This window comes from Panthera pardus, unplaced genomic scaffold (genome assembly GCF_024362965.1).
Source record: "Panthera pardus isolate Hobbes unplaced genomic scaffold, ASM2436296v1 HiC_scaffold_20, whole genome shotgun sequence".
NCBI classification, from domain to species: Eukaryota; Metazoa; Chordata; class Mammalia; order Carnivora; family Felidae; genus Panthera; species Panthera pardus.
The window spans coordinates 13,994,116-14,006,286 of NW_026526766.1; the positions used below are offsets into that span (position 1 = coordinate 13,994,116).

General features: G+C 41.6%; 1 protein-coding gene and 1 pseudogene across 3 annotated transcripts in view; one reads left to right on the top strand and one right to left on the bottom strand.

Moving 5' to 3' along the window:
* Positions 1 to 3,555: 3,555 nt before the first annotated feature.
* Positions 3,556 to 12,171, bottom strand: part of CEMIP2 (cell migration inducing hyaluronidase 2) — an 85,936-nt gene continuing 77,320 nt past the window's right edge. For all 3 annotated transcript variants that reach the window (XM_053907806.1, XM_053907804.1, XM_053907807.1), the window contains exons 22-24: positions 8,347 to 8,501; positions 5,945 to 6,048; positions 3,556 to 5,590 (exon numbers count right to left, since the gene is read on the bottom strand). In XM_053907806.1, the coding sequence (XP_053763781.1) occupies positions 5,394 to 5,590; positions 5,945 to 6,048; positions 8,347 to 8,501 (456 nt within the window). In that variant the 3' untranslated portion in view covers positions 3,556 to 5,393. The remainder of the gene's footprint in view (positions 5,591 to 5,944; positions 6,049 to 8,346; positions 8,502 to 12,171) is intronic.
* On the top strand, positions 10,518 to 10,662 carry LOC128778747 (U2 spliceosomal RNA; annotated as a pseudogene).

Here is a 12,171-nt window from a genome sequence, read left to right on the forward strand (position 1 = left end):
ACACTGAGTCTGATGGGAGGCTTGATCCCACAACCACCAGATCATGACCTGAGTCAAAACCAAGAGTTGGATACTTAACTGACTGAGCCACCCATTTGCCCCTATCTTAAAAAAAAAAAAAAAAAAAAAAAAAAATCTGCACTTGACAGTGCTTCTACAAATATGAACTAACTAGGGTGGATACAGTTCCAATCTAAAAGCAAAGAAACACTGGGTGTTGTATGGAAACCAATTTGACAATATATTTCATATATTGAAAAAATAAAAGCAAAGAAACTATGCTTTTGTTTGTGCAACCTGTACATTGTGGCTAAATGTACATTTTTCATTTAAACTCCTCAAATTAACAAAAAGAACTTGCAAAAAACCCCAAAAGATGGCTGGGATAACCATAGGAATAATTGTAGGAATAACTGTAGGAACAATCGTAGGAATGACTGTAGCCAAAGGAATAATTCTAACAGTGAGAATTTCAGACAATGGAGAGAGAGGATTTTATCGTGGGCTCCAAGCCTTTGCCCCAGCAAACAGTTGTCTACTGTGCTGTGTGTGTCAGATCTGCCTTGCATTAGTCACAAAAAGTTCTGGGGAAGACAATGTAGATCAGGGTTAAAAAACACAACATTCAGATTTGTTCAGATGTGTTCTCTACTGAAGGAAAGGAGGGAGAGAATTAACAGGAGTTCACTACATGTTATGAGGTTCTCAGAAAAGTTCTCAGACTTTTCTTTATAAGAAATACCTGGGGAGCTTGTTATAAAATATGTTCCCAACTCCAACCCCCAGAGATGCCAAATCTCCAGTCTGAGTTGGGGTTTGAGATTCTTCACTTTCATCAAGCACCTCGGGTGATTCTGATGCCAGTTTTTTCCTTAACGTTCTATTTAAAAAATTCTCAAGCCTTGTGAACGTTCCAAGAACAGGATAATGAACACCAGTATGCCCTTTGCCAAGATCAAGGGTCGGCAAACTTTTTCATTAAAGGAACACAGTAAATATTTTCAGCTTCTCAATCAGTCTCCGTGACAGCTACTTAGATGTGCCACCGAATATGTAAACCATCACGTAAGCAAGTGAGTGTGGCTGTCTTCTAAGAAGACTACATTTATGAACACTGAAATTTAAATTTCACCTAATTTTCACATCACAAAATAATACTCTTCTTTCGACTTTGTCCAGTGGGTTAAAGAGGTAAAAGCCATGCTTAGCTCAGAATTGGTACAAAACCAGTCAGGGCAAGTTTGGCCTACACGTCCTTTGCCAACCCCTGAGGAATCCACCTGTGATTGTAAAGTCTAAGCTTTTCTGAGGATGAACTTTGTTTATTCCAAATGTCTACTTATTTTGAGAGAGAGAGCAGGCATGTGCATGAGCAGGGGAGGGGCAGGAAGAGAGGGAGAGAGAGAATCCCAAGCAGGCTCCATGCTGTTGACACAGAGTCCAACACAGGGCTCGAACTCACAAACCCATGAGATCATGACCTGAGCCAAAATCAAGAGTTGGACACTTCACCAGCTGAGCCACCCAGGCACCCCTTCTGAAGATGAACCTTAAACTGATCACTCTTCATGCAGACTCAACACACTGTCCATCTTAGGAAAATTGAAAAAGTTAATCAATGAGGTTGTTTTCTGACTCTCTGCTGTATTTTCAGATAGAACATTTCACAGCTTCCTATGGCTGATATTTTTGGATGCCCTGTGGGGTACAGTTCCTCCTTTAAAATCTTGATAGTTAGTCATTGTCTAATTTTACCACATAAAAATAAAGTGTGTGTGCCCTTCCCCACAACACCAGGACCCGATTAGCATCTTTTTTAGCTTCTCTCTCATACTGAGGACAAATATGGGTAAAAAGACAAAAACAGATGGGGCGCCTGGGTGGCTCAGTCGGTTAAGCGTCTGACTTCAACTCAGGTCACGATCTCGCGGTCCGTGAGTTCGAGCCCCGCGTCGGGCTCTGGGCTGATGGCTCAGAGCCTGGAGCCTGCTTCAGATTCTGTGTCTCCCTCTCTCTCTGCCCCTCCCCCGTTCATGCTCTGTCTCTCTCTGTCTCAAAAATAAATAAATGTTAAAAAAAAAACAAAAAAAAACAGAAACAAAAACAAACCCTCTATGCTCCAAATGGCTCCAATTTGTTATTTGTGAGCAAGGGGCTGGGGATACCTTTCCTCGATTTTTCTCCTCCCTGACCTTTGGCTGAAAATTTGCCCCAACCCAGAATGTGTGCTCACATTTGTAGCAACACTGGGTTATTACCGAGTTAAGACAACAGTAATGATGAAAATCTGTTAACCAATTACTTCCATTCATAGTCATCAAGAATTCTGGAGGGTAAGGTCCAACTCAGCATCACAAAATCAGCAAACATGGTCACAAAGGGATCTATGTATTTACCCATGAAGGCCAAGACAGTGGGGGGTTGAGGGTGGGGGGAACACTTGAGTTCACTAAGTGCATTCCTGCTTATTAAAATGCCTTTCAACTGGACTTATCCAAACATTACCTCATCTCCTAGGGAATGAACACCTAGTTATCTGAAGCATTCAAGCCTCTACCACCTCATTGCCCCGCCCTTCTCAAAGCAAAGTGATCTGTTTAATGGCAGGAGGATGTGTTCTCCTCTGATGAAGCTGGAGAACAGAGAAGTCATAACCGCCCCCCTCCCCATCCGGCATCTGAACATCAGCTTAGGCTGCTTTGGAGTCACATTGTAAAGACCTTGCATCTGCCTTTCATCTCCCAGCTAGTTCTCCTCCAGCTTGTGAGAATATGTGGCATGCTGGCTCAGGTGGAAAGGCAGGCACCTTAGAGTGAAGACTTAAAACCCAAGTCGGCCGACATATGAGAAGGCCCTGGGTTTCTCATCAGCTGGCTGATTTGTGGACGGTCGCATCACTGGAGCTCAGCCAGCTGCCTCACCTGATGGAAAATGCTTATGAGCTTTGAAATCACCTTTAAATAGGATATATTTTCTCCAAAGAAATTAGAACCGATTGCTAGCTCCCCATTGCCGGAAATGTATTTGTCAGTTTAGATGACCGATTCAACAATTTGAGACGATTAAGGACTACAAACTGTATCTAAAATTCTATTCAAAGAAGACAATAGTGAAATGCTATTTAGGTCCGGGAGTTCTGTAGTATAGGAATAGCAAATAAAAATAATAGACAAATGTAATTTTGTTTTAGTCAAAAATTACAGACCGAAGTTAAACAGTGGACCTATTATATTAGTGTGGTGGGTCCTAAACCTGGCTGCATGTTAGAATCACCCAGGGAGCTTTAAAAAAATTCCAATGCCCAGGCTGCATCCCACACCAATTAAACCTGAAAGTAGGGGTGGGGGGTGGGGCCCAGGCCTTTGTATTTTTTAAAGCTGCCAGGCAATTCCAATGTGCAGGCAAGGTTGAGAATGTGATCCCTGTCCCTCTGCGGCTTAGTCTTTCAAAATCTACTTGGCAGACGGCTTCCCTTCCTCATCTCTGCCGATAGCTTCTTTACAGCTGCAATCTGGAATAAAAAAATGATTGATTGATTGAGTCACACACAATATATAAAAAATACATGCACACACATTTTTATTTATTTAACTTAGGCCCTGATTATTAGCATATAAATCAGAAAAAAACGAGTGCCTTGGAACTTACATAGCCTCTCCAAATCTTTAAAGAACCAAACTCTAAAAAACACACACAAGAGATACTTAAGTCGTAAAAAACACACACACAAACAGACTTTAATCACCTTCAGGAACCATGATCCAATAATATATTTCATAGGTAAGATCTTGTTCATCAAGATACAAAAGAAAAAAAAACAAAAACAGCCTTAAACTTTAAGACATGTGCCCTTAGCAAGAGCACTTAGAGTTAGAATGGTTTATCGGCAGCATTTTGAGGTAGCATATTTTGTAAAGTCAACAGAAGTCACAGAGCTGCTCTGCAGTTTCTCATGGACACAAAGGGACAGGCCCTCAGCCTTTGCTCTCGGTGGAGGAAAACGAGTGTGTCTGTATTCAGGACCAAGTGAGCCTGAACACACTTCCTACCATCTGGCCACGGCCGTGTCTTCATACACTTCATGTATTACAGGCTTCGGAAAAGGTAAAGGCATTTTGATCCTTCTCTCCTCTTGGTGTGGTCACCGCCCCGGCTGTGGGGCCAATCTTTCTACACATGCAATTCTCGCTGACAGAACACTCGGGGGGAAGGGAAATAGGGCATCATGGCACTTTTTTAAAAAAATTGGCTCTAACGATTTAATTAATTAAGAGTGACTAACTCCTCTAAGGCTATACAGAGTACTGTTTCTGAAGATCTCCTCCATGATTCTGACCCTTAAAAGGCTCTCCCTTTTTTCTCCCCCTGAGTGTAACATTTTGGGGTATCCTTAAGCTTTCTGCAATTTTCCTGGCAGGATGGGGAGCAGAAAAGCTTTAAAAAAATCCACACATAAAAACAACAACAAAAACCAGGTGCAGGAGCAACCCCAAGAACAGACTTCCTTTGTGCAAGTTGAAACAACCCAAGTTTACAGTTCAGGAAAACGGCCTTCTCTAAAAAAAAAAAAAAAAAGAAAAGAAAAAAGTAAATATTCAGCTCAGCTCTGCGTTTTAAACACGAATATACAGTTGAAACAGGTTAAGAATTAAAGCTGCAAATATGGTCCCAACAACTTCAGACCTTGGTGCAGATCAAATTTTTGCCCATGGGCGCAGATTTATGAGGGACATCAAATCCCTAAAGCCCTTTTGTCCCAGTATCCTTTCTGTTTGAAAGTTAAACCCTTGGAAGGAATCAATGGACAAACGAATAAAAATAGCACATGCCCAGGCAAAAAAGGGCATGAGCTGGGCCTGAGCTGCCATATGGAAAACTCTGCCATTGAGTATCCTATACAATCGGCAAAAGCTGCCAGCCCAGATCCAGAGCCCAAGGCATCGGTGAACTTGCCAGCCACCCAGGTCAACTGTGGACCCAAAGCCAATGACACAACTGGGCATCAGCCTTCAAGTATATGAGGTGCTACAAGAGCTGGTTTGCTCAAGGACTTGGGCTGACCCTCGGAGGCCCCCGCCTTGTCCCATGACATCCTGTGATGCAAAAAGGAAAGCACTGCTTACAGTCACTAAAACACACAGAGTGGAAGGTGGGGAATCGAACCGCTCTCTGAATATACCAGCCTAACAAATACAAATAAATTCTTCAACACTTTGTACAACTAGAAGGTGCGTGAGCTGGTATTTAAGCGATCACTTGAAGCTCTCTTTTCCCCTGTCTGGATCAAATAGGAAAATGGTTCCGTTGGGTTAACAGTGTCACTTTAAAAATGCCATAAATTAAATAAGTTAGTTCACATTTTTTTCCCCCAGCACTTAAGTTACAGAGAGTCTCTAATGTGCTTTTGAAGTCTGCATCAACAGTTCCAGATCTCTTCTGCGGACAGCGCTGGTTCTGTGACAACCATATTCATCCAGCTGCAAAGGTATGAATTGTTCAAGCAGCCCAAGGCCCTGGCCAGCAGGACTGGTGAATAGCTTAGCCCATGATGGTTTAAAGTTTCCGCTGAATCCCAAAAATATGGTACTCCCTTTAAAAACAAACAATAACAAAAAAAAAAGGGTAATTCGTACATCTACTAGTTTCAGGCAAGATAATGCAGGAGGTGAGTCGGAGGTGAGCAAAACAAAGACAGTTATAAACACAAAAAAACTATCCTTCCTTACGTCAGCCATTGAACTCTTACCACCCACCTCTTGCCCCAAATAACAAACCACATCCCCAAACGCTTCCTCTAATAATGTTTCCTTATTTAAAGATGATCTTAATGATGCCCGCTTCAGCAAAATAAGCTCATGAAAACGATCTGGGGGCCATAGTCCACCATAAAAATGCTCATGTGGCTGGACTCAAAAGAACTCCATAGAATAATACAAATACAAACCTTTTTTATAAAGATGAGCTGGTTTGGCTAATCCCAGAGGTACTAACGATTCTGAAATATTCAAATGCTTTATTTCTCCTCTTGTGCTCAACAAAACAATTGACCTGTATGTAAAAGTTAGAAAGTTGGAGGGAATTTCAGTAAATCAGCATGTGTTAATTGAGTACCTTTCTGAACTGAGTACACCATAGATATGCTAGACAAAAGCAGAACTCAAAACAAACAGGAAAAAAAAAAACCAGATGCTTTTCACCTTCCTGCTGTTCCAAGTTTGGCTCCCCTGACCCACCCAGAACTGTGTTGCTATTCCAAGGTGTCTCCAAGAGTAGGGAAGGCAAAGGTCATTTAGGTCAGTTGACCCAGTGAACAAATCGGGACTCTGCTCTTTTATGGAATAAACTAACAGAGGAGGTTAGTTTTGTTTGTTTCAGATACTCTACTTATCTATTTAAGTCCTATTATCTATTTATCAAATAAATTAATAAACATCAATTCTAAAAAGAAATAAAATCTGTGCCCCATGGTTTGGTTGAAATTGCCCTGTTTGCTATGTAGCATAGCAACATATATACTTAGATCTGTTTGTGGATTTTCTCTTCTCCTGACCTCTCTTCTCTCCTCTCTCCTCTGCCAATGCTATGCTGGCTAAATTACTATGGCCTCATGATTTATTTTAATATCTTATAAAACAAGCCCCCTGTATTAAGTTGTCTACAAATATTTTATTACTCTCCCACATTTATTCTTCCAGATGAATTTCAGTACCAACTGTCAAGGACAATAGAAAAGTAACCTATTAGGACACTGATGGAAATGTGTTAAATTTATATTTATGTAGGTAGAGTGACATCTTTACAATATTAATTTTCCCTCTAGAAACAGGGAAAATCTATCCTTTTCTTCAACTTGCTTATATCCATCAGTATTCATTTTCTTAATGAGGGTCCTGACATGTTTTATTAAGATCCAGAAGTTTTAGGTTGGTATGGATTCTTTGAAGTCATTCTAAAGCAGTGGTGACCATTCAGACTCAGAACAGAGGTCTGACCATAGCAACCCTACAGGCCTGACTCCCTTCAGGCTAGTCCCATGAGATCACTTACAGGTCCCCACTCCCCCCCCACCCAATACGTGCACAGTCTCTCCAGAAGTCACTCCCAATTGCGCCATAACCTCTTAACACTTTGTTAAGACACAACACACAGACAGTAAAGTATTACTAAGTGTTTAGCACACCAAATTTCTGCCCACTAAACATACTTATGTCACCAGCCCAGATGAAGAAGCACAGCACTACCCATATTTTAAAAGTCTTCCTTCGGTCTCCTTTCTAGAAACAACCTTGTGACTTTTTAATGACTTGGTTTTAACTCTTAAATCTATAGGGTACCGTGAAGGACACCAAGTTATCCTAAATATTGGTGGTGAGAGGTACACTCTGGATTGTTTTAGGTGGACTGAGTACCTGTGTTTCCACCACTGGGAAAAGTTTTAAATCCTGAAAGAAAACTGAGGCCTTGGAATTCCCTACAAGTATCTTAAAGCAGAAGACAGGGCTACACATGCACATTGTATATTACACTCAAATAATCCGATGACTTTAGGGGACTCTCTGAGACCTGGTTCTGTAAAGCGTAATGAGCGTAAGTCATCAGATAACCGAAGATGTGTTCAAAAACTAGACAGGACTTTACTCCCCAGGAAGCTTATGTCCCTCCCTTAGTTACTTCACTAACTGAAAATCTGCATGTAAATCAATGTCTGTAGCACAACCAAGGAAGGCAGAAAGGAGCCTGAATTCATCGCCTTGCCTCTAGGCAGGGTCTAACCAATCCCCAAAAAGAAAGGTTTTGTTCATGTGCCTGCTTCTTCAGAGACCAACAAAACAAAACCAATCAGACCAGGGCTCTGAAAAGAGAGACCAGATACTCAACTGCTTAAAAATCAGTTGACTCCTTTCCAGTCCCTTCCATGTGAGCCAGGAGATGAATTCACAGCACAATGCCATCTGGGGGCTTATCAGTGGGACAGATGGCCACAAAGGCAAAATTGTGTATAAAATTGCTTACATCAGTAATGAACCTTCTGAGTGAGTTAGGTGCAAAGCAGATCAACCAAATGCTAAAATGTGGGACAGTAAAGCTCCAAAATACAGAACAATACCCCTTCAAAGAGCCTTTACACTATTTGTAAACTCTTCTAATAGCCCGGCTTTCACTTATCAATGATAGGTACTTTAGACCACAGGGGTGTCCATCTGAGAAGAGGAAGGAATGGATACCTTTCAACAGCCGTAAGTGCCCACCGAGGAAAAGGGTGGAAAGACAAACCAAAGCTCAGAGTTAACCGGGTGTCACTTGCTCAAGGTGACTTGTCCCTCTTACAGAGCAAGCTTCACCTACCTTGGAGGGATGCCTGTTCTCAAATACTCTTCCAAGCGACTGATATCAGCAAGAGAGAAAACCTTCTTTGCCATTAAGCGGAAAGGAACGCTGCAGGCATCCACAACGAGGAGAAGAACACCCGGATTTTGGATGGTAAAGTCGGTGCCATTGACCTGAGAAGAGAGAAACGCCTTCCGCCGTCACCACCATTTCATATCTCCAGGATGGCTCATTTTTCTAGTCTGTCCCTCTGTCTTCTAAACCCATGATTCAAATTATAGTTCCAGGATTCAAGCTGCATGATCCATTTATTCTTTCTCCACCAACATCTGAAACTAAGCCAGTGTTCTCTAGGCCGTGCCTCGATTGGTCTTTACTGTTGGGATAGATGCTCGAGAAAGGCATCTCGATGGAGGCACTCAGTTGAGCAGCGTGACTCTGCACGTGTACGGGATTAATTTTTGCACACACTCTCTCACTGGGGCCAATGCTTGCAAACTCAGTGAAAGATCAGTTGATAGCCTTGTACTGCAGCTCCGATAGCTCACTTAATGTCACATTGGTTCAGAAAAAAAATACCACACCTCCCCCCACACGTAAGCCCCCCGTTAGAGTTTAGGTTTGGAACAGGAGAGGAGCCAGATGGCTTCATCTCCTTTTTTCCATCCACAGCTCTCCTGTAAAATCAAAGTGGAAAAGTGGTAATTTCACCAGGATTTAAGCCACAAGGTAGTAATAGATTTGGTTCACAATTATTGTGAGCTGAAGTTTCCAGTAGTCCTCTTTAAACTAAATTAGCAGTTTGAGACTTCTTGAAGAAAAAGGAACGCCAGACACATCCGAATATCATTAATTCATCAGCCAAAAAAGAAGGAAAAAAAAACCCTCACCAGACTAAAAAATGATTCAACACCAATTTAAGCCACAGGCACTGTTCCTACCTAAAATGTGTAAAATTGGGGCATTTGGCTGGCTCAGTCGGATGAGCGTGTGGCTCCTGATCTCAGGGTTGTGAGTTCAAGCCCCAAATCGAGTGCAGAGATTACTTAAATAAATCAATACAAACTTAAGAAAAAAGTTTTCCTTAAAAAATAAAGAAAGAAATTGTGTAAAATTATAAACTATACTAAAGGCTAACAAAGGAGAAATGCTATCACCACTGCACCTGTACTTGTTTGGGGAAATTATATTGAAATTTTATTTCTAACCACTACTGGTCTCACAGGAATCAAAATGACTTTTTTGCTATGTTTATATTGCTCTAATCTAGAGAACAATTCTGGAAATCCTTGAGGTGAAGTAGCCTTTTATATTTGGAAAGACTGAAGTGTTTTTAAGACACTTGTTTTTAAAACTCAGAATACATAAAATTAAGATACATCTGAGAAAAAATATATAATGATACCCAACACGCTTAAACTGTCCTTTTGCAAAGAATCCCCTAAGACCTACTGCTTAAAGAAACACAGCAGTTTCCACACAGACCAAAGCAACGCCATGTCCTAGCAAAGACTCTTCAGGTACTGCAAGGGGAAAGCACTGGAGGCAAATGTGACAAAATACAATGTTCTGTGACTTTTTTGGGGTCCCGAGCACTCAGTATGCAGCAATGGAGGTTTAAAAAAATGTCTTCACAGGGCACCTGGGTGGTTCAGTCGGTTAAGCGTCTGACTCTTGGTTTTGGTTCAGGTCATGATCTCACAGTGCATGCATGAGTGCAAGCCCTGTGTCAGGCTCTGCACTGACAGTGTGGAGCCTGCTTGGGATTCTCTCTCTCTCTCCCTTTCTCCCTGCCCCTGCCATGCTCACGTTCTCTCTTTCAAAATAAAAATAAAACTTACCAGAACAAAACAAAACAAAGTCTTCCGACCCTGGAGCAGAGCCTGTCTGAGATTTTTTTGAGCAAAGCAGTATCTTCTTAAATTATTTAGTGAAGTTAATAGAGCAGAAAGACTCGGCACCCACTTGCTTCCATTACACAACTGACTCCCACCCAGATACCATGCCAACCGGCTAGGATCAGGCTCTCCAGGTAGCCGACGGCATTGAGATACTGAGTTAACAAATTTCATGCCAAAAAAAATCACATCTCAAACATAGTACAAAACGAGCAGTTGCTAACACAGGATAGTAGGCATAAATATACAGTTGGGAAATCTTTGGGCTACCTTTAAATAGGAATCTTCTCTATCGCTTCTCGGCCTTTTGGCTAAGATCAAGTGTAAATAGGAATCTTCTCTATTTATTTTTAATATTTGTGTGTGGTCATTTGATCCAACCGCTTAACAAATTTTAAGTGTGCAATACATAATTGTGGACTGCAGGGACAACGTTGTACAGCAGCTCTTGAGAGTTTATGTATCTTACTCAATTGAAACTACATGCCTGCTGATCAGGAATGCCTCATTTCACCCTCCCACCTTAAGTAGGGATATTCTTGTCTTAACTTGTTTTAACGTTTATTTTTGAGACAGAGACAGAGACAGAGAGAGAGAGAGAGAGAGAGAGAGCGTGAGCTGGGGAGAGGCAGAGGGAGAGGGAGACACAGAATCTGAAGCAGGCTCCAGGCCCTGAGCTGTCAGCACAGAGCCCGACGCGGGGCTCGAACTCACGAACCGCGAGATCATGACCTGAGCCGAAGTCGGACACTTTACCGACTAAGCCACCCAAGTGCCCCAGTAGGGATACACTTAATTCAGAGTTGCTACAAAGCTCTTAATTCAGAGTTCAGCCCTGGAAATGGATGGTGGGGATACCTGCACAAAAATATCAATGGACTTCATGCCACTGAGTTGCACACTTAAAAACAATTAAGATGATTGGGGCGCCTGGGTAGCTCAGTCGGTTAAGTGTCTGACTCTTGATTTCAGCTCAAGTCATGATTTTACGGTTTGTAGGATCGAGCCCCGTGTTGGTCTCTGCACTGAGAGCTTGGGATTCTCTCTCTCAAAATAAATAAATAAACTTAAAAAAGAAAACCCTAAAAAATGGTTAAGATGATGAATGTTATAAATACTTTAACACAAGTAAAAAATTGGGAAGGAAAACAAGAGTAAGGTAGAATTTTGTCAACATACAACATGTGGATTTGTGATTGTGTTGCCCACCACTTTAAAACACTGGGCTCGTATGGTTAGAGGATGGGTCAAGCAGGTGAAGGGGATTAAGAGGTACAGACCTCCAGTTATAAAATAAATAAATCACAGGGAAGAAAAGTACAGCATAGGGAATAGAGTCAATAATATTGTAATAACTTCATATGGTGTCAGGTGGTAACTACACTTACCATGGTGAGCATTTCATAATGTATACAGCTGTCAAACCTGCTGTGCCTGGAACTAATATAACATTGTATGTCAGCTATATTTCAATTATGAAAGTTAAAAAAGAGGGGCCTTTAAAGAGACCACGCGAGACTGGGACCAGGCCCAGGCTGGACGTCACTTAGATGGCTACATACCTGCCACCACAAGAGTTCCTAACACAGTGGCACTTGGGTCAATCTGATTTTGGACAGATCTCATGCCAACAGCTGGTTACCACTGGCGAGCTTGGCTCTTAACCCCAATTCTAAGTGTTGGCGATGAGGTTTAGGCCTTAACTTCCATAAACTTGCCTAGAACAGACAACTAACACTTTGTGAACAAGTTTTGACATTCACCTCAAAGTTATCAGTAAAGACAATCTACTGAGGAAAAAAAAAGATTTTTTAGTAAGTTTGAACTTATTTAAAACTGCAAATGTTTAGGAGGTACTTATAACTTTATTACATTGCTTGCCACCAAGGGACTGTTGCCAGAGATGATTCATGTCACCGGGATGAAATATCAAAGTGAGAAACTG